At 35.3% G+C, this 23809-nt stretch overlaps 1 protein-coding gene across 1 annotated transcript in view; it reads right to left on the bottom strand.

Annotated features, from left to right (window-relative positions):
* The window catches only part of LOC121387519, a 66750-nt gene that overhangs the window by 37664 nt on the left and 5277 nt on the right, over positions 1-23809 (bottom strand). The window contains exons 6-18 of the mRNA XM_041518669.1: positions 23660-23770; positions 20923-21095; positions 16482-16541; positions 14272-14391; positions 12091-12807; positions 11166-11298; positions 8968-9162; positions 8192-8357; positions 7481-7548; positions 6142-6242; positions 2819-2965; positions 1774-1863; positions 899-1005 (exon numbers count right to left, since the gene is read on the bottom strand). Coding sequence (XP_041374603.1) covers positions 899-1005; positions 1774-1863; positions 2819-2965; positions 6142-6242; positions 7481-7548; positions 8192-8357; positions 8968-9162; positions 11166-11298; positions 12091-12807; positions 14272-14391; positions 16482-16541; positions 20923-21095; positions 23660-23770 — 2188 coding nt within the window. The remainder of the gene's footprint in view (positions 1-898; positions 1006-1773; positions 1864-2818; positions 2966-6141; positions 6243-7480; positions 7549-8191; positions 8358-8967; positions 9163-11165; positions 11299-12090; positions 12808-14271; positions 14392-16481; positions 16542-20922; positions 21096-23659; positions 23771-23809) is intronic.

Here is a 23809-nt window from a genome sequence, read left to right on the forward strand (position 1 = left end):
TGGAACTTTTAAATGGGGAATTCCCTTTTTATTTTTACTGCAGTTAGCGCCTTTTATTTACTGATGTCATATAAGATTTACAAATTACGTCACATCGTATTGAAACATTACACAAGGCTGCTGCAGAGCATGATTCTTAATGTTAAGCAAATCCATGAAAGGAGTTTTGATCATAGATTTAACAAAGTGTTGTTATGACATTAAATTAAAAACCGTTTTTGTAAAACATGAAAGAAGGTATGTAATAAATACAGAACTTCACATATGTTTATTTTGCTTCCTATTTATTGCACTCATTTATTTTGCGAAAGAACATATATTCTTCTGCAAAATAAACTCGTGCAATAAATAGGAAACGAAAACAAAGTATGTGAAGTTCTGTATTTTTATTAATCATCAGTTATTAAATGTAAAACATTTGGCAATTCTAAAACGTAGTCTTAGAGGAAATCTGCTACATTTTTCCATTAGCAGCAGGAGAAGATCTTTTATAGGCACTTTCCCAGGCAGGACAAGCCAGCACATACCACAGCCTTTGAGTGGCGGAGCACTGGTTGGGACGGGACACATGCTACAAGTCATTGCTATAAGTCACACATTACAATTTGTACAGCACAAAAAACATGCAAAAACTAAATACCACCAATCACATGATACAAGTTATTACTACATCGAAACCCTCTAAACCAGACCCTCAGTAAACCGAAATTCCCTCAAAAATTGACATTTTTCATGGTCCCTTTCTAAACAACAGTACAAAAACATAACCTCTTTAAACCAGACACCCTTTGAAACCAGACTTTTTTCCCTTGGTCCCGTGGGTGTCCGGTTTAGAGGGGTTTCACTGTATAAGTCACACAGTGTTTATGTCCGTCAAGCACTTGGATTTAGTACATACCTTGCTATAGAATTTTCAAATCTGAGCCAGACCCCTGGTATTCTCTCTCCCATGTACTGCTGTCTCAGGGTCACTTCTGTCAGATGGTCTTGGAGTTCCTTCACTCCCTAACAATTAAAAAGCTAAATAAATTAGCCCAATAAACCTACTGGCAATCAAGTTTAGATGGGTGATCACAGATAGTTTACTATATTGAATATCTGGAAAACCTTTCTGGAATTTACATGTGATACATACAGTAACTAAAGTATAAATACTTTTTGAAAATTTTGTCCATAATGTTTGTTTATCTACAAAGTTAACTCTACATTTTGAACCAATAATAGGGGCAATTGTCAACAGTAAACAACATACAGTATTTTTTTTTTTAAATCAGTTAGCCCCCCCCCCCCCCCCCCCCCCCCCATCACTGTTTTGATTGACAGCTGATAGTCATGAGTGAGGCAATAGCCATATATAGGGGTGTGGTACAAGTGATGTTGCATGGTGTGATAAGAAAGTTTGGCTCAATTTGAGATGGGGTTTAAATAGTGTTCAGATATACATATTTATTGCATACTGTTTTCAATATGAAAATTACCCACTGGGGTACAATCACAGCAGAATCTTGTTGGGTTGAACTCGGAAGGGTCAAATACACCGCAACGCTTGAACCAGAAATTTAAGTCCTGACTTCCACTTACATGTGGTTGACCGAATGGTTGGGTCAAACTACCAGATGGGTCGAACACTTTCTCAAGCACCAACAGGGTTCGTGCCAATGGGATTCAACTGTATGTTGGTTTGTTGGGGTTTTTTGTAAAGTAAGGTAGGGTGAAAAAAAAAGTGTATTAAAACTGAGGTCTAAAAGCAAACGGTTGTGATTCAAAGTGTACCTGTCCTGTATGTGATGACACAAAATGGAATCCAGCTATCTGTGGGTATCGCTCCTGCATTTCCTTGGTGGGTAACTCAACCTTGGCAACCTGTTATAATGGAAATAATTTAATTTAAAAAAAAAACTTCATAGCAAAACTTATACTTGTTCATATTCATCCAAGTGACATACATATCAAAAAGATGGGAAACATTTAATAATATGCATTATCTCTAACAACTTGAATATGCAAGAAAGAAAGACATGTTTTATTTTATGACACACTCAACAAATTTTATTTACAGTTATATGGCGTCAGACATATGGTAAAGATCCCTTGCTGCTAATCGAAAAGAGTAGCCCATGAAGTGGCGACAGCGGGTTTCCTCTCTCAATATCTGTGTGGTCCTTAACCATATGTCTGAGGCCATATAACCGTAAATAAAATGTGTTGAGTGCGTCGTTAAATAAAACATTTCCTTCCTTCTATTGTAAGATGTTTGCAATAACAGAGCTTTGTTGGTGACTACTATTTAATACTAAACACATTTGTTTCTTGTTTAGAATACCAGTGTTCGTATATTGAATGTGTTTGTGGTTGTATACTAATGTTTGTAGCACTCAGTTTTTACTTTAATTTTTGATATATATTTTTTATTACGTAAGAAATTATTGGGATGTAAAATCCGGTTTGGGCTACTACAAGCATTAGGACAACAACAAACACCTTGTAAATACAGACACCGATATTTTAAATAAGAAAATGTATTTAATTTCTATGTTACGTCCTTGAAAAGGCTCTATTGGTTGGAAACATTTTACATTGGTTGTAAACTCAGAACATTTAACATAGATTATGAGGATCCATTTAAGATATTACAATATTAAGTACTGATATTTAATCCTTTTGTAGTACTATTTTTTGTTTAAATTCACTCTCCTTAAACTAGTCTTGGGAGAGTGGTGGGGAGCCAGAGTTATAGCTCACTTTAAATGGTAAAGTATGGATTAGTAATGATTGGCACAGACTATTTTAGACTAGAGACACATTTTGTATGTGATACCTGATCCACATGAGAGCCAACAACAAATATTGGAGCGTTAGGAGCATGTACAGATATCGAGCTGAGCCAGAAGTTGAGGCCAGCGTGCTCGAAGCCTAGTCGGATGTTCCACAGTAACATGTACACGGCTCTGTCAGACAGGAAAAACTGAAACATAAATATCACTGTTTAATATTTATCGTATCACACACGACAGACAGAAGTAAAATACTATAACATGTACACAGCGCTGTCAGACAGGAAAAATTGAAACATAAATATCACTGTTTAATATTTATAGTATCACACACAACAGACAGAAGTAAAATACTATAACATGTACACGGCTCTGTCAGACAGGAAAAACTGAAACATAAAAACCAACATAAAATACAACAGCCAATACAAGAGACAAAATGAAAGGATTCTTTAACTTAATCACTTTTGGCAAGCATTCTAATGACTGAGCCAGTTCCCGCCTCTACCTAAAAATTCAATGAATGGTACCGTCAGGGCTGTAGCTGGTGGGGATTGGGGGGACAAGGGGAGCGGTTATCCAGCCCCCCATTTTTCTTACTGGTTATTGATATTGATGTTTTAAGTATGTAACCTCCGTGAAATTGCTGTAAATGGTATTTCAGAGCCTCTAGATTTAAAAATTTCCTTGGGGGGGGGGGGGGGGGGGGGGGGGGGCATGCCCCCGGACCCCTTAGTGTCTGTCTTGAGTCTTCCATGCTCGTTCATTCCAAAAATTCCTAGTTATGGCCCTGACCATGTGTCTACACATGAAACATGTACAGTGAAAACCCTCTAAACCGGACACCCTCAGGACCAAGTAAAATGTCCTGTTTTAAGAGGTATCCCGTTTAGAGAGGTTAAATTCTGTACCGATTTTTAAAAAAGGACCGTGAAAAATGTCCAGTTTGGGGGGGGGGGGGGGAGAGATTCTGCTTTACAGAGGGTCCGGTTTTGAGAGGTTACACTGTACATGTAATTCTCAGTTTATTGTGAGCACAGCATACACTGTAGTGTGTTGTTGAAAGCATCAGTTCCATCTTGCCAAAGTAATTTATTTTATGACAGATCTGCTTTGGTATGTTATGTGTTAAAATAAACTTAAACATTTTATGCCAAAAACAATAATTCCATTTTACTATTTAGGGGATAATATATCACTATGTTTCGTTGTTAACTATAAGGATTTATCACAAAATTTGGATTTGGGGATGAGACGAGTCCCCAAATCCCCAAATCCAAATATTTTGTGATAAATCCTTGTAGTTAACAACAAAACACAGTGCTATTATCCCTATCCTAATCAGGGCTTCTAGATTATGGTAGCCCCACTCCCATGGCTAGTGATATTCAATGTTGGGCTAGTAAATAACTATTATTACCATGCCCGACGGCTAGTGAAAAAAAAGAGTTGTCAAATACTGCATTTAAGTATATTTTGTAAATTTTAATATCCTGTCCACCCCACCCCTCAATCTTAATGTTTTTAATCTCTATCTCCCTCTTTAAATAACATATCCGATTATTACTATTAGTAAAATTGTATTAAGTAAAGTAGGGCTAGTGAATTTTTAATCGTGGCTAATAAAATAAAAAAAATCACTGATCACATGATAGTGTTTTCCCTAGCTTATTTTAGCATGGTGCAGCACCATGCCTCAATAGTCTAGCACCATCTTGCCTCAATCAGCGCCATGCTGCCCTGAGATTAAACAAGCCTTTTTCAGTAATTAATTCTAAAATTGCCTTTATAAAACATCCAAAACGGTATTATTAATTAATAAAATATGCCTTTTATATCTTTTGCCATTCATTTATTAAAGCAAGCACATAAATTACATTAATGTTTATTTTAATTGTTTTGTATTTTTAATGAAAAACATATGCCCCGAAAATGGTGAAAATGCCCCAGAAGTGTTTTGTCTACCATGCCTTGCCTAATTTCTAGGGAAATCACTACATGACTAGTGGATGTTATAAAAATTCTAGAAGCCCTGTTCTAATACTACACCTATTAGGAGTATCTGTAAGAAATGGTATTGTGTTTTTATTAAAGAAATCCTACAAATTTTAAAAACCTAATTATCTATTCTTCTTAGTTACGATATTCCATGAATACACTTGTTGTAAGTAAAAGTATGACGTAATATTTTTTTCTTTCCTTAGGCATGACGTCACTGACTTAGGAGTGAAGTAAAGGCAAATTTATTAACTTTGTATCTTGAACATGATTTATTGTAATACAGGATACACTATAAATATATTTCTGTTTGCTGTTAATTTTTGTTGCAAAATATGCATATGATTGGACTTTACAGAACCTCGTTGATGGGGTAGGTCTACAAGTTTATCACTTTTACTAACATATTTTCACTTACTGTTTTTATAAACACATAAAATAATATTCATTTATGAAATGGTATGTATTATTTTCTGTTACAGTTAATGTTGTTTAAAATTGTGTTTACAAAATCAATAGTCTTGTCCGTCTGGTCTTCTTTATCAATTTTATTGTCCCCAAAAAGTATGTTCTAAACAAAAATGGTGTACTTCAGATTGTGATACAATTATTTCTGCTGAACTTGCTTGTGCCATTTTGGGAACACAGACTAGAATAGCAAGCAATATGACACAATTGAATTGACTGCTGTGATCTGTCAGGGACCGGACCTTACTCGGGGAGGGTGGGTGTTCATTGCTGCTAACGAAGTGTTAAAAATTACAATGACACGAGATAATAATAAATAACATAATTTTCATCTGAAGTTAGTAAAAAAAATATTTATTATTTATAACGTTTAAATATAATGCAAGACAAGGAAGGAAAGAAATGTTTTATTTAACGATGCACTCAACACATTTTATTTACGGTTATATGGCATCGGACATATGGTTAAGGACCACACTGATATTGAGAGAGGAAACCCGCTGTCGCCACTTGATGGGCTACTCTTTTCGATTAGCAGCAAGGGATCTTTTATTATGCACTATCCCACAGACAGAATAACACATACCACGGCCTTTGATATACCAGTCGTGGTGCACTGGCAGGAACGAGAAATAGCCCAATGGGCCCACCAACGGGGATCGATCCCAGACCAACCGCGCATCAAGCGAGCACTGTATCACTGAGCTACATGTATGTCCCGGCCCTGCAAGACGTGGAATCAATATACTAACGATAACACAAAACACAAGGCTAAGTGACAGCATATCGGAGGAGTTCTCAGTATTCTGTCATCGTGATAAATCCTGGTTGCCCATGACAGAATACATTTAAGGCTTATATGACAGTTGTATTAGAATAAGTAATTATGGTAGATTTGTACCTGATGTGTATTGTAGTACACTGATTGACCAGCAAAATCCCACACACTGTATGTAACCTGTCCATCTTCAGTGAACACAGACCACGGACAGATGTCGATACCTGGAAAATATGCGTAAACGAATAAAAAGTAAACATTAACAAAGTGATAGAAAAAAAATAAAGGAAAATATGTTCAATGACAGTTGTTTTGCTTCATCCTATCTTCCGTCCTCTTCTTTAATTTTTATCTCATTTCTTCTTCTGATTTGGCAGCTAATATGTTTATGTGAGGTGCTCGTCTCTTACGGCTATCCATGCCACACACCTGTTATTTTTCATCAGCTTTCGCCACGGGGAAAAAGTGTTAAGCGGCATCTGCAAGTACCAACTGTACTATCCTATTTCTGGCGATCGTTAATTGGTGCCGTCTCAGCACAGTCAAACCCTGTTATAATACATCCCCACTTCCCCCATATATTGCCAAATTGTTTACGAAATGTTTGTATCTAAATGTACACATCCCCACTATCCACCAACATATCAGACACCTAATACCCCAATTTATCATAATATCTAGCATCAGTGTAATCAAAGTATGTGATCTTTTTCAGACTACATACTTTCAAAATTTGATCACTTTGCAAATTAGATGTAAATTAATCGAGGTCATGGCACTTTGTTTATTGACATTTAACTTTTAAGCAAACGTACTATGGTGACACTCCATAATTGATGTATGCATTAATCGTCATCAAACAAAAACATTTCAATAGCAATTTTACACCAAAAGATGTCTAGTGTTCAGAAAACAAAAACTGTTAAGCACTAGTTTATTTTTATGTAAGGATATCCAAAATTATGTCATTCAAGTTTGACGTCATTTCAATTGAAAAAGGCACCATATCACATATTTTTACGTCATTTAAATATCTAGTAATGGCAGACTGGAATTAAAGTTGAATGTACTGTTTACAAAAACACATTGTATTAAGCTTGAGATTATATGATAAAGAGATTATTACCCTTGTGTGTTTCTGTATCGTCAATATCATATATTAGGAATAAAAATAATGTATTATACTCACCAGGGGCTCGCATAATACAATTTTTATTCCTAATATATGACATTGACGATACTGAAAACCCCTCTGGTAATAACCTCAATATATTACCAGCAGTTGCCTTTGTCTATCTTGTCCATGTATCTAAATAACCATGTTAGGCACTAATAACAATTGTATCTTAAAATGTGCTGTTGTTGTTGTTTTATTTTATCTCAGTCTGAACCAATGACACTAATTAATTCTACATTATTTTACCATAAATATTGGACTTTCAAATAGTAAAATTAAACTTGCCATCAGTAATGTCTTCACCAAGCGACAGCTGAGTTCTGTGGTTTCCACTCAGAAGAGCTTTGACAAGGCTGAAAAATTACAAAATTTAATAAAAAATATTCAATATACTAGTTCTAAGTAATAATAATAGTGTACATTTTTAGTTGGAATGGATTATTTGCTTAAGAACACCTCAGCATATTTTAAGCTACCATCATTGCTATTTGGTGTTTAACATCCGGTTATTTCAACACCTGGTTTATTTCAACACCTGGTTTATTTCAACATCCGGTTATTTCAAAACCTGGTTTATTTCAACATCCGGTTATTTCAACACCTGGTTATTTCAACACCTGGTTATTTTAACACCTCATTTATTTGAACATCCGGTTATTTCAACACCTGGTTTATTTCAACATCCAGTTTTCAACACCTGGTTTATTTGAATATCTAGTTATTTCAACATCTGGTTATTTCAACATCTGGTTATTTCAACATCTGGTTATTTCAACATGTGGTTATTTCAAATTCTGGTTATTTCAACACATGGTTATTTCAAAATCTGGTTATTTCAACACGTGCTTATTTCAACATCCGGTTATTTCAACACCTGGTTTACAGAATGACAGAAAGGAAACCTGCTGCCACCACATACAATGTAGACTAAAAGTAATAAATGCAGCAAGGGATCTTTTAAAAGCACTTTCCCACAGCAGTAAAGTACTTTCTAACCTTGTTTTTCCTGCACCACCAAGCCCAACCAACATTAGCTTAGTACGTTGGCATTCCACTGAGCCACTCAGAAGTCGCTGTAAATAGGCAAATGTTGTGGCAAAGCCTTTGGCTTGAATTTCTTTTGGTGGGGTTTTCAGCAATGGACATTCATCAAGCTCCAGTCCTTTAGAAAAAAACAGATTCTAAATCAATTAAGTTATTCATAAGATTCAAAGTAATCAGTATTAATTGTTAACAAGTTTCATAACAACAATTTTAATTTGTCTTCATTTAAAAAAAACCCAAACAATTTAATAGATTAAAGTTCTTCCAATACTAATTAAGATTTCATTATCATTTACTTTGTTGGAAATTTTTTTTAAATTTTTACTGATTAAAAATGAAAATAAATAAAATGAAACTAAACAATATGGAGTTAAAGTCTCTCTCGGCATAACTTCGTATTATTTTATAACTCACTTTTTTGGAAGAATTAAAAAGGTTTTTTATTTAGATTTTAAAAAGGGAATAAGAAAACCCCCAAAACCGAAAGTCCTAAAATAAAAATGGAGGAATGGAATAATAAATGAGCAAGTTAATGAACAAACGAACAAACAAACAAATGAACGAACAAATGAATGAACAAATGAATGGATGAATGAACAAACGGATGGTTTAAAACACCCCAGCACACAACACCAATTGGGTGATTGAATGAATGGAATGAATGATTTACAATACCCCAGCATTAAAAAACAAGAAGGGAAAAAAAGTGACATTTATTTACGACTTACGTTTTAGAGGCAGTTTTCCCGCCTGAGCCGGGACAGACAGCAGATTTGGATTGTGACGCAGATTCAACACTGAGAGGTATTTCAGCTTCTCGATGTCGGCTGGTAGAGACACGATGGCCTGGTACTGCAGACTCAGATATTCAAGTTTCTTCAGACTGAGGATCTCCTCGGGGAAACCATGAGGGGTGTCATCATCTGTAAGTAGGGTGGGTTTTTTTTTTTATTTATTGTCCACAGAAACGAGAGCAAAGTTGAGGTTGGAGGCCTCGAATTATTACAACTGTACAATTTTATGCTGCATACAATTTTTTTTAATTGTTATTATTTACAACTGTTTGTACCATATGAAATATACTTAACTTGTTTTTGTGTAATATCAAAGACTTCTTTGAAAATATACAGATAAATCAAATTCGAACACCCCCTCAAAAAAAAAAAAAAAAAAAAAAAAAAAAATCATTCTGGGGATCTCATCTGTAAATAGTTAATATAATTATAATTGTTATAATATAAATAAGCTTATGAGGAAACAATATTACAATTATAGGAAAATTATAAATCAACCCATAAGATCTATTGTCGTCTGTAGAGTATTAAAGGGAAGGAAGGAAAGGTTTTATTTAATGACGCACTCAACACATTTTATTTTACAGTTATATGGTGTCAGACATATCGTTAAGGACCACACAGATATTGAGAGAGGAAACCCACTGTTGCAACTTAATGGGCTACTCTTTTCGATTAGCAGCAAGGGATCTTTTATATGTACCATCCCACAGACAGGATAGTACATTCCATGGCCTTTAATGAACCAGTCGGGGCCACTGACGGGGATCGATCCCAAACCGGCCGCACATCGATAGAGCACTTTACCACTGGGCTACATCCCACCCCAGTATTAAAGGAACTGTCCTGAGTTTACAGCCATTGCAAGATGTTTCAGACTCACCGAGTCTTTTTGGCATCTAACATTACATAATTTTTATGAAGTACATTTTCTTGTTTAGAATACCAGTGTGTGTATATCCAATATGTACCCAGACACACAGTGTGTATATACAACAGAATAATTACAAATCCACCTACATGTATGAGAAAAGCTATAATCTGTAGAATATTAATAAACATCAGAATAATTATAGGAATGTTGTTATCTGTAGATTAATCAATATCAGAATAATTATAGGAATGCTGTTATCTGTAGATTAATTAAAATCAGAATAATTATAGGAATGTTGTTATCTGTAGATTAATTAATATCAGAATAATTATAGGAATGTTGTTATCTGCAGATTAATTAACATCAGAATAATTATAGGAATGTTGTTATCTGTAGATTAATTAACATCAGAATAATTATAGGAATGTTATCTGTAGATTAATTAATATCAGAATAATTATAGGAATGTTGTTATCCGTAGATTAATTAATATCAGAATAATTATAGGAATGTTGTTATCTGTAGAATATTAATTAATATCAGAATAATTATAGGAATGTTGTTATCTGTAGATTAATTAACATCAGAATAATTATAGGAATGTTATCTGTAGATTAATTAATATCAGAATAATTATAGGAATGTTATCTGTAGATTAATTAATATCAGAATAATTATAGAAATGTTGTTATCTGTAGAATATTAATTAATATCAGAATAATTATAGGAATGTTGTTATCTGTAGATTAATTAATATCAGAATAATTATAGGAATGTTGTTATCCATAGATTAATTAATATCAGAATAATTATAGGAATGTTGTTATTCGTAGATTAATTAATATCAGAATAATTATAGGAATGTTGTTATCTGTAGAATATTAATTAATATCAGAATAATTATAGGAATGTTGTTATCTGTAGATTCATTAATATCAGAATAATTATAAATCATCATATGAGGAAAGTGTCATCTGTAGAAATTATTACTAATTAACATCAGAATAATTGTAAATTAACAAATGAGGAATATTGTCATCTGTAGAATGCTTGTTACTCAACATAAGAATAATTAATGTATATTCAACAAATGAGCAATACTGTCATCTGTACAATACTAATTAACATCAGGATAATTATAAATCTTGGAATAATTAAATATCAAGACATGTGGAATGTCATCACCTGAGGAAAATAACATTAGAATAATAAAGGACAGAGTTTATAAAGTTGTCAGAAAACTGAAGACAGCTCTAACCTGGTGGGTCAGCTCCCATGTAGCCGAAGCGAGGAAACGTGTAAAAGATTGTTGCATTCAGCTTGCCAATCTCTCGAGGGTCCAGTGTTCCGTTGGCATCTTCATCAAAAAACTTAAATATTGCCGCTTTGTCCTGTCCAGAGAAGGAAAAATTACAATTATTTAAGAATTTAGGCTTGATTTTTCATTGACGATTGAATTACGATTCATAATTCAAAATTTGATTAGATGATCAAATATTTTAAAATTTCATAGTAATGATTCTTTGCTTCAACTGATTTTTTAAAAACTGTTTTCAGGGTTCGAAGGTAAGAATATTTTTACTTACTGCAATTTTGAAATGTTTTGCTATAGGCAACATGATCACGTGCAGCAATTTTGAGCCTGCCTATAGCAAATGTAAACCAGTAACTTTTGCAATAAATATAGAAACTGAAAATTATCCTTTAAATTGATGGTAATAATTTGTGTCCAGCAGCTAAAAACAATACCATCATAAAGTCCCTAATCTATGAAACAAAATTACATAAATCTGAACTGATTTCTCTGTGACACAATGAATGATTTTAACTAATGGTTGGCTGTTGGGACATTAGGACTAGTCAATGTTGGTGGGGTTTGTTTTGGGGGGTTTTTTGGAGGGGGGGAGGGATGCAAATATGATGAGAGATCAGGTGAATGTTTGATTTTCTTTTTTACATAAATCTTAATAAATCTTTTTTCCCATTTGATGGCAATCCTTACCTGGCCATGCCTTTCCAACCACGTCATTGGGACATTTGGACAAGTCCATTTTGGGAGTGGGGGCAAAGGGAGAGGAGGTGGGGGAAAATGTATATATGGTGAGAGGTCAGGGGAATGTTTTAATTTTTTTTTAATATAAATCTTGACTGAAGTCTTTTTGTCATATTTTGGCAAGCTTTACCTGATCATGCCTTTCCAACCACGCCATCAGATGGTATGCCTTGAGAATGTCCTCAAAGTGTTCCTTCGACAGTAGGATGTTCGACTTGAGTGGACACCAGGCCACACCGTTCATCCCCAGCATCGTCAGACTCTGCAGCTTGGTGAAACTCGGCGGCAGACGCGAGATGCAATTCCCACCGATCTCCAGGTGGGTCAGCTCCTCAAGATTCCCTATGTCCTCGGGCAAAGACATCAGCTGCATGTTCTGGGCATACAGCCGCACCAGCTTCTTCAGCTTGGTCACGCACGCCGGCATTTCAGGGAAAATGTTGCTGCTGATGTTCAGACGGACCAGCCCCTTACAGTTGGCCAGAGTATCCGGCAACGCTGTCAGTTTGTTCTGCTCGACGGAGAGGAAGCCCATGAGCCGACAATTGCCGATTTCTTCGGGGAGTTCCGTAAGTGCATTCCCAGATGCGTCTAGGTCCAGCAAATTGCTCAGGAGTGTGAAGAGCTCCTTCGGCAGAGATGTGATTTGGTTACCTTGTATCTGGACAGAACGAACAAAGGGAGCATACTGGCCAAACGATTCTGTCGGTGCGGTGGTCAGGTGTTTGCTTACATTCCAGGCGTTGATATGTGTTTTGCACAGATATATGTCATTTTCCAGAAACATGTGGGCCGCCTTTGAGAGACCACACTGATCGAGTTTGTCTTGCATTTCACTCTTCATAGCCTGAAAGTAAAACAAAATTTAACATTGATAACTGTGATTTATTTTTTCTCAAATGGATCAGGGTTTTTTCATTTTAACTGGAATGAAATGTACAAAACATGATGTCTACAGGAATAAACAAGTATTTATTTATGTATTATTTGATGTTTATTTTATTTTGATACCAAACAAATTCTATAAAATGATCTTCTAAAGATGCCGAAAGATATTTCAGCTGTTAAAGTGGGCTTAGTTACCTTGCATTTATTTAGAATTATTAATGTTACACACATACAGTAGTAATAAAACAGAAAGTTATAAATAAGAATTTTGTAGTCTCATGTATCATCTACAATAATTTAAATTGTAGTTTAAAATTGCTTTGTTCCCTTAAATAAATATTTTTTAAAATTATTATAAAAATGTTTTTTGTTTTTTTTAAATTTTTATTGTCCCAGATCACAAACATAGCAGTGTCAGGGATGGGAGACCCAAATCACTGTTGTACATATAATAAATATATTTAGTATATTTATTATAAATTATTATTAATTTAGTTTCATGCAAACATGCAAATTTTGAATCAGCAAAGCCATTCAGACACCCTGATAAACTAAGAGAAATTACAAACAACCCTTATAATTAAATTTCAAACATACTCATTGATAATAACACAAACAAGTTAATATTTAGTTTTAAATACATTTTTGGTTCTTTAGCAATAATTCTCAATAATATACAGAACCAAATTTAATATTAAATAATGATATCAGATACAATGTTCCCTGATGGTGTCATTTTAGGTGCATGTAAAAATGAACAAACTGTGTTGATATGGGATGCCTTAATTAACATGAAATAATTATAATAGAAATTTAATTATTAAGAACTCGGATGAACATCTATAAATACATCTATCAGCCACATTTTAATATGAGAAATAAATGAAACTGAACATAAAAACAATACAAATTTAAATGCAGAAGTTGACCCCATATCCATTACACCACTAAAAACAAAAAATGCCTAATATATAAAATGTAGATCTCATCTTCCAACTTTGTTAAAGGGACATTTCCGAGTTTGCTGCATTGTAAGATGTTTCTGACCAATAAAATATTTCTACAATTAAATTTACAGATAAAATACATTTTCTGGTTTAGAATATCGGTGTCTGTAAATTCAATGTCTTTCTGGTCATCTTAATATTTGTAAGAAGCCTAAACTAGATTTTGTCTTCAAATGATTTTGTACGTATGCAAAAATTATATTTTTGGAAATGAAATGAAATTTAACCTAGTACAAATATTAGAACGACCAGATACACATTTAATATACAGCCACTAATATTTTACGCAGAAAAATACATTTGATATGTAAATACAATCGTTAAAAAGTCTTTGTTAGTCGATAACATCTTAAAAAGTGCAGCAAACTCAGGAATGTCCCTTTAAGGAGCTTGACAAATAGTATACAATTATATACCGTAACTGCTGCATCTAGCAGTGGAAAGTCTGTGACATAATCTTCGGAAAAGTCCGAGCCAAGGCCGATGAAAAGAAACATACACATTTTGTGCAGGAAATTGGTGATGCTTGCAGAAACCTGAAACCAAACAATAAATTTATTCAAATTTACTCCCTATATGATTAACTTCAATGACTGCTGGATAGCAAGCAGGTCAAAGAATGCGATGGGGTTTGTATTTTAGGGGGAAAGAGATTCATTTACGAATTTAGGAACTGACCTCAGTTATATTCTGGATCATGCAACTATGAACTGAAAGAACATTGTGCATACTGTAAGACTCTGTGTAGTTGAACAAATAAAAGTGTGCACTTTTTGTTGTTGTTGTTGTTGTTATTCATACTTGCTTGAATCAAAGAAAATTACGGTCAAATCTTATATTAATTAAATTTTGATGCATATTTTAACAATATACAGTGAAATCTCTCAAAACCGGACCCTCTGTAAACCGGAATTCACCTCAAAACTGAACATTTTTCATGGTCCCTTTTTAAATATTAGTATAGAAGAGAACCTCTCTAAACTGGATATCTCTTAAAACCAGACTTGGTCCCGAGGGTGTCCGGTTTAGGGGAGTTTCACTGTATGTCTGAATTTGTTTTGCTTAGCCGTACATACATTCTGTAGTATTGTTAGGGTAAACTTCTTTGACACTTGTGTTGCATATGAATGCAAACCTTCATTCACTATTAGTTGAATCAGGTGATCATCAAATTATGACATTTGATAAATGTCAATGTCATTTGTGATAGCAACATCATTGGCACTAGTCTTAATTTGTCTTGCCTGAATAATCTAGTTAACTGCAGAAAACAAATCCAAGTTGGGGAGGGGCATGGCTTAATGTTTTTGGTTCATCGATATATGAATAATTAATCATCAGCTATTGGATGTCAAACATTTGGTATTTCTGATATAGAGAAAATTCTGCTACATTTTCTCACTAGCAGCAATAGATATTTCATATGCTCTTTCCCACAGACAGGACAATGCATACCATGGCCTTGTCTGAGGTGCACAGGCATCAAAATAAGCATTGTCTGATAACCCATTACCACAAACTATAGCCTGGTAACCTATAGGTTACCACATTGGTACGAGAAATGAAATCTGGAAGTAAATTTATCTAGTGGTCACTGCTTAAACACGGATTGCCGAAATTGCTTGCAATTGCACAAGTGCACACGAACATCGGTGCAATTTTGTATGAGAAAATGAAACGCAAAAGTCCGGAATGCATTTCCTGGTTTAAGTTCGGAAACGAAACTACATTGAAATTTTTGTCTCGACTTTTCTTACATGTGGTAACCTCCCGGTAATCTGAACGACCGTTCCCAACTTATTTCGATGCCTGGGTGCACTGGTTGGAATGGAAAACAATTCAAATCAGATCTGTTCACAGGAGTTTTAAAAAAAACCTAAGCAACATTTAACTAATCAGATTGCCATATAGGTAACAGAGAAAATTAAATTTTAATAATTTTATATCTTAACATGATTTAACACTGTTTACTAATAATTGCAAAACATAAAATACAACAATAGCTATAAAATAATCTTGAGTTTTTTGCAATCAATTCACATGCACCATTATTTTTAACACATTGTACCCTTAAACACTGGAAAAGCTAAATTCTTACCTTTAAAGGCATACTGTCACAGATTTAAGGACCTTATTTCTCTAAAAATGGTTAATAAATAAAAATTACATTAATTGTTGGAAACCAAATCTAGCTATCACATCACCTAACTGAACCATGATGAAGTGAAATCCATGTCATTCCTTGGCAATTTTAGTTTTTGAATTATGGACCATTGCCATAATTCAATTATTTTTTACAAAATGTCATTAATAAATGGAGTATGGTGGTTACAAAGATGGTTGAATAAAGTACATTTAGGGACAAATCAAATTATATTTGTTCAGGTAATACTTTGTTAGACCATTAAATAGGTCAGTGGTCTGTGACAATATGCCTTTAACATGTTAAAATGATGAACAATACATCACCTAGATTAGTCATCAGCTAAAGAATATTAAACAATGATTCAGCGACAAAATGAACGTGAATGCTCTTTTATAAATGGTTAAATAATACAGCTTAATGTACTAGAGATTGCATCTTTAATTCAGAACAATCAAATTGTGTAAATGGATTTCAACTGACCTTCGTATGAGTCAGATCTTTAACGTTGGCAAAAATGGATTCATAGCTGGAAAGATGATACTGTAAATAAAGAAAACAAGCATTTTGAGAAAACTGATAAAGCAATAACTGTCCCCTAATGGACCCAATAAATTTTTGTATATCCTAAGTTCAAGTGCCATAACCCTGTAAAAAAAAAGAAAAGTAAATTATCATGAAAGTCAAACTTGGTCTGTTACTGTTACAGTACTTGATAAGTTGATAGAGATATACACAAAATTTCAGTTTATTATCTTGAGAAATACATGTAGCAAAAAAAAAGAGTCTGGAATTTGTTTTCGTATCTCCTAAGTTCAAGGGCCATAGCTCTGTGGAAAACAAGTAAAACTCCATGAAAATCAAACTTTATCTGTAACAGTACATGATAAAGATATACACAAAATTTCAACTCATTATCTTGAAAATTGACATTGTGAAAAAAAAAGTCTGGAATTTGTTTTCGTATCTCCTAAGTTCAAGGGCCATAACTCTGAAAAACAAGTAAATCTCCATGAATATCAAACTTGATCTGTAACAGTACATGATAAAGATATACACAAAATTTCAATTCATTATCTTGAAGCATTGCTAAAAGAAATATCTGGGGGACAGAAGGACAGATGGACAGTCAGACAGATGGACAGTCAGACAGACATACAGACAGAAGGACTAAGACAAATTGCATTCCAGTATAGATGTACTGTTGTGTTAGATCCATTGATGTGTAGTTTGTATACATGTATTATAAATAATTAAATTCAACAATATAACAGGGTCGCCAGCAGGGCCAGTTGAAAAAAAAATCTTACTGGCCCTTCTCAAATTGAACTAGCCTCCAATTTAACTGTACAGCAAACATCAAAACTAGAATTTTCTTTGTTGAATAATAACCATGTATAATAATAATATGTATATAATGTATATAGTCCGTTTCCGTCAAACGGAAAACGATGAATTGGCATGTAACTTCATAATGAATGAAGTTAAAAGTTATATTAAAAAATATACTAGTATTATTAAGTTTTAAACCCATAACAACCCACAAAAATGATTTTACAAAAAGAAATCCACAATAAACAAAAATGTTTCTTTACAAATTACAATTAAATGATACAGATTAAATGTATTGTTTAATACAGGGGTAAACAAAAATGCTAAACAGCCAATTTATGCAGCTTGACTTGCATTGTCTCTGAAGTAATCGATAATGCAGTATACAGAGACTAAAACCTTACAAGGTAATACTGCGCCTGTTTTAGTAAATTAGTCTGAGAGTGGCAGTCTTCTTTATGGCGATGAACTCTCAAGTAAAGGATTTCCTAGGGAGTGGCTGTCCTCCTATAGACAAGGCAGTAGATAAGATTGATGGAATCATCCATTATTTTCCAAAATACCCATACAATTTAATCAATTACTATGTTTTTATATGAATTTTATATTTATATGCCAATTGATTGACTTTTGGAAGAATCCCTGTAGTAATGGAAAATGCCATTTGTTAGTGTGAGTTAAAATGACAAGATAAATTTTGATTTTGTCCCAGAATAAAATACTAGTAAGCTAATTAAATAGGATATTTGTACCATAACATTTAATAATGTCAAAACAATAGGTCTACTATATAATTATGGCGCATTCTGTCCATTCCAATAAGCCGACGACTTCAAAAAACACAATTTCAAGTGTCTACAATATATTTGTTTACAACCCCAGACCAAAATCGTAGAACCTGAGACTGAGTCTGGTCAGTCTGGTGCTGTCAAAATATAGAACATGTTCAATAATATCGTCTCCTGCCAGACGACCTGCAATTCGCGCCAGTGGAGATAATGTGTATTTTGTCACATTGGTCATTCGATTCAGTTTCAATGTGTTTCTTTTTTAACAGGTACCATACTCGCCACTCTAAAATCGCTGGTCGCCCAACGGACTACCTTTGTAAAATTCTTAGTCGCCCTTAGCCAATAAAGGTCGCCACGGATGATCGGGCGACTGCTAATTTTCAACCCTGGTATAACAGACTTTAAATGTTTTGTTTTTAAATTCAATAAATGAAGTGGATTGGCAAACAAATTGCTCTCCACGAGATGAAATCACACGGTGTATAATTTAAATAGATAAAGATAAAACAACATTACAAAATAAAATTTCAACCATTTGTACAATCTACAAGTATAAAAGTAAAGTACATATTTGGACCAAGCTGAGAACTCACATACACAATACTTACATGTATATACACGTGAGATACATATAATATACTCTTCAAAAAAAGTAGGGGAACTCTAATAAGAATTTACAATTGCCAAAATTGTACAGTATATTAGCTGTGAGGAATGGTTATATGATAATAGTGAATTAATTGGGCAAACATTACAACCGGTAATTCAGTATTACAGAAGGTTTTATGACCACCAAAGATCTTGAAGGACGATTGGCGTGAAAAGTGAAATTTGAAATTTGAAATTTGATGGGGGTTTTTATCAGTAAATCGCAAATTCAAACAATAAAAATGACTAAAAACAAAACAATAACAACTGTATGATCAACAGAATGAAAAAGATTGACAGAAATAATGTTCCACAGTGATTAATCGACCTTCCTGGAAATTGTCAAAATCGAGAATGACACTCCACGCATGCGTATGGGGCAACTGCGTGATGCACATGCAAACTATGGAATGTGTTTCGGTGCATTGATAAACAGACCTGAACGTTCTTTACTAGGATGTCTGTGGTCAAAACGTATGTTCGGTATAATAGTTGATATTAACATTAATATTTCAGGTTCCCCTACCTTTTTTTGAAGAGTATATATAATTTGAAATATAGAGCAGAACTGAGTGGTATACAACATGTATTATTAATTAAAAATATTTATACATTTCATTTCAACTTATTTTCGTGCTTATATCCAATTAAGGTTCAAGCACGCTGCCCAGGGCACAGACCTCAGCTATCTAGGCTGTCTGTCCAGGACAGTGGGTTAGTTGTGAGTTGGTTAGTGGTTAGTGCGAGAGAAGAGGGTGTAGTGGCCTTGCACCTACCCATTGAGCCCTTAAGAACTCGCTCTGGGTTGGAGCTGGTACCGAGCTGGGAACCCTGCACCTACCAGCCGGTAGTCCGATGGCTTAACCACTGCGCATGTCATGTCATGTCATAGGGTTTTACGTGCACATTCAGAGCAAGCTGTTGTAGCGCACGCCTGTCGTGGGCACAAGAGCCGGCCTTGGCCGGCTCTTCCGTCCATGACAGGAACCACTGCGCCACCGAGGCCGGTTATTTATACATGTACACACTTGGGTGCTCAAACTCGTCCTACTTTTTCTCCATTCTAAAATAATTCAACATTTATTTTATCTCATTATATTACAGCTTTCTGAAGTGACATGCAGCCAGGAATATGACACTGATGGAGACCTTGGTGCATGTGCTGTGGATATACCGAGCCTGATTCTGATATTGAGACAGATGATTTAACCAACTTGTCTTTCACTCACCTGTCTTCTACACCTATACTTGATCCGATCCGATCTGAAAATCTTTTACATGCTCATGTACCATGAAGGTTTTGAGCATGTCCACCAAGGGTTCGACCTCTGGAGGCCAGGGGCCTAACCCGGGGTAGAAATATTTGGGACAATTCTGACTTTATCCAAAATAAGGGTGGGGTGGGGGGGGCTTTATAATTTATTTGCGTCTTTGCCAAACTAAATAAGTTTATTTTTAATTTATTTTATGTAATTTTGGACGCATTTTAAGTCAGGCAGTTCTAAAAATAAAAAAGTTAAACAGAGCTCTCTGGTATTTAGCCCTAGGAGTTGGTAAGGAGGTTCTCCATTAGGAGATTGGGGCACCCGCCACAGGAAGTTTATTTAGTAGATGGGGAAGAGATATATACTTGATGTGTCAATTGCTCTGCATGATTGCACCGGGCAAGTAAATATGGATTGTCTCCCCAAATTCAGACACTAGGAAAGTTCAACACAACTGGCCATGCTTGCTGTTAGCTGAATTCTTCGGAACTGAAGAGCAGTTAGGGGAAGTAACTCTGCCTATTTTTCCTTGCTAGTTTCTAATAGAGGCTATAATCCCCTCCGGGTGGACTGGTAGAGGACTAATAACACACCGACATGTAAACTGCATTGTCTGCTGTCGGAACTCAAGTGTTTCTGCCAGAAAGAAATTTTTGGGTATGGTGCTATGGAACTGAATGCAACCACAGTCAACAAGGGGTATGGGGGGCCTCCCTCACAAAGAAAATGGGTTAAGTTCAGGGTTAGGGTTAAGAAAATCATACAATAATGATAAGAGTCATTCATTTTGTCAAAATGTTAACTTAAAAAAATAATAATTTGGGTATGGCGCCATACCCGTTTTACCCTCTGGCAGAAACCTAACTATTAATAATTTGTGAACCCTACCTGTTGAGTGGTAGCCAGGATGAAGTGCCATGCCCACAGAAGTGGGAATTCTATTGCCTCCATATTGACGGTGTATGGAAATCCCTCGCTGTCAATGAGGTGGGCCACCCAGTAGATGTGTCTGTTATGGTCGAGCGGCTGCGTAGACATTGTCATCACAACGCTCATGTCACCTGCATACAACAACAACAACAACAATGAAATTTGCTTCCTGGGTCCATGCTTATAAAACATTTTAAGTATAAACTTTTGTAAAGTCTAAACTGGTACATGCATTTTGTATGTGTCTTATGATGACAATAAAGTTTCTAGAGGCTAGAGTTTGTGAAAGCTTATGTCCAGATTTAATTTTGTACGCCAAATCCAAATTAATTGTTGAATAAGGAAGGAAATGTTTTATTTAATGACGCACTCAACACATTTTATTTACGGTTATATGGTGTCGGACATATGGTTAAGGACCACACATATATTGAGAGAGGGAACCCGATGTCGCCATTTCATGAGCTACTCTTTCCAGTTAGCAGCAAGGGATCTTTTATATGCACCATCCCACAGACAGTATAGTACATACCACAGTCTTTGTTACACCAGTTCTGGAGCACTGGCTGGAACGAGAAATAGCCCAATGAGCCCACCGATGGGGATCGATCCTAAATCGATCGTGCATCAGGCAAATGCTGTATCACTGAGCTACGTCCCGCCCCCAATTGTTGAATAAAGAATTTCACTCATACTTTTCTGCTGCTCTCTGTTTTAGAACTGATCAGGTGGGAGAACTGTAACATCTTCCACAGATAGACATACAAAAATAACACTTACACTTGACAAATATATATATTCTGACAACAGCACAACATGACACGACACAGACGTAAGACAGTCACTACAAGAATGAATTAACACGTGATCTCGGGAGACTTTGTTGTACAACCGAGGGAGTAGCTAATTGTATTTAACTTCAATATATTACAAGAACGTATTGCAATTATTTAACCAGATGCAACCCATGCTTGGCATGGGAAAGTTTACATGGAGTTTGTTGACCTTACACTAGGTTTTCCCCCAAATATATGACTGTTGTGTAAACAGGTAGCCCTCATTAGCTGAGGAAATTTACACGGCTGCTGTGTATAGCCACCTCTGTGTTGAGTCACGATGACAAAGATGGCTGCACCCATGGAGGTTTTATTTCTGAAATTCATCTTTGTATGTAATATTTAGCACTATGTGTGTACAGCAGTTGAATGGGCATGACCGCAAAAAGATCCTTGCAAGATGTGACATTGGTTAACTACAACGATGGATGTTGGTAGTACAAAAAAAAAAGACGAAATGATCAGGGCCCATGCTTATAAAACTTTTATAGGGTCCAGACTTAATCTCTAATGAAATCACATGCATATCATTTGTACAGTGTCGTCATGACATTAGTCAGAGGTGGATCTGGGGGGTGGGGGCCAGGGGCCTGGGCCCCCTAAATTTTGCGATAGTTATAATTTTATAATATATTAATTTTAATTTTTTTTACGATCCCCCTCCAAACCTTCCCCAAAGTTCCCTTGGTATTTCACCTCATGTCACTGTCCCCCCCCCCCCCCAACCCTTAATGGATTTTCTGGATCCAACACTGTTACTGTCTCAAACTTTATTAGAGTCTCGAGTCTAGACTCTAAGAGTTTTATACATGTAAGCACCAGGCCAGAAGTTGTTAAAAGGACTTGAATCTTATATTATAGATGCCTGTCACATTGTTTTTAAGATGTGTACATTGTTCAAATAAAATTTGATTATATGGGTGGTTACAGTAAAAAAACAACAACTGCCTAACACATGATGTTAAAATATGGTGATGTGAGATAGTAGCATTAACCCTCAAGAGTATCTGCTAATCAGCATTTATCTCTAGTGTAGTGGATGACCGTTTAGTTGTATGTGTAATACAGTTGCCTATCACATGATATAAAAATATGGTGATGTCAATCAGCAGTCTTCACCCTCGGAGTATCAGCTAGTCAGTTTACCTCTAGTGTAGCAGAGCAGATGACTTTTTAGCTGGCTGTGTAGTACAATTGCCTATCACATGATGTTAAAATATGGTATGTGAGACTTAACCCTCGGAGTATTTGTCAATCAGTTTACCTCTAGTGTAGCAGAGCGGATGACTGTTTAGTTGGCTGTGTAGTACAATTGCCTATCACGTGATGTTAAAATATGGTGATGTGAGACTTAACCCTCGGAGTATCAGCTAATCAGTTTACCTCTAGTGTAGCAGAGTGGATGACTTTTTAGTTGGCTGTGTAGTACAATTGCCTATCACGTGATGTTAAAATATGGTGATGTGAGACTTAACCCTCGGAGTATTTGTCAATCAGTTTACCTCTAGTGTAGCAGAGTGGATGACTTTTTAGTTGGCTGTGTAGTACAATTGCCTATCACGTGATGTTAAAATATGGTGATGTGAGACTTAACCCTCGGAGTATCAGCTAATCAGTTTACCTCTAGTGTAGCAGAGTGGATGACTGTTTAGTTGGCTGTGTAGTACAATTGCCTATCACGTGATGTTAAAATATGGTGATGTGAGACTTAACCCTCGGAGTATCTGCCAATCAGTTTACCTCTAGTGTAGCAGAGTGGATGACTGTTTAGTTGGCTGTGTAGTACAATTGCCTATCACGTGATGTTAAAATATGGTGATGTGAGACTTAACTCTCGGAGTATCTGCCAATCAGTTTACCTCTAGTGTAGCAGAGTGGATGACTGTTTAGTTGGCTGTGTACTAGTGACTGGGATGGCCAATCTATGTCCTCCGGACTCAGCTTTTGTGGAAGGAGAACCGTTGGAGAACCTAAAACACATTTTAAACAATAAAACTAAGTTTGTGACA

The sequence above is a fragment of the Gigantopelta aegis genome, chromosome 2 (genome assembly GCF_016097555.1).
Source record: "Gigantopelta aegis isolate Gae_Host chromosome 2, Gae_host_genome, whole genome shotgun sequence".
Lineage (NCBI taxonomy): Eukaryota > Metazoa > Mollusca > Gastropoda > Neomphalida > Peltospiridae > Gigantopelta > Gigantopelta aegis.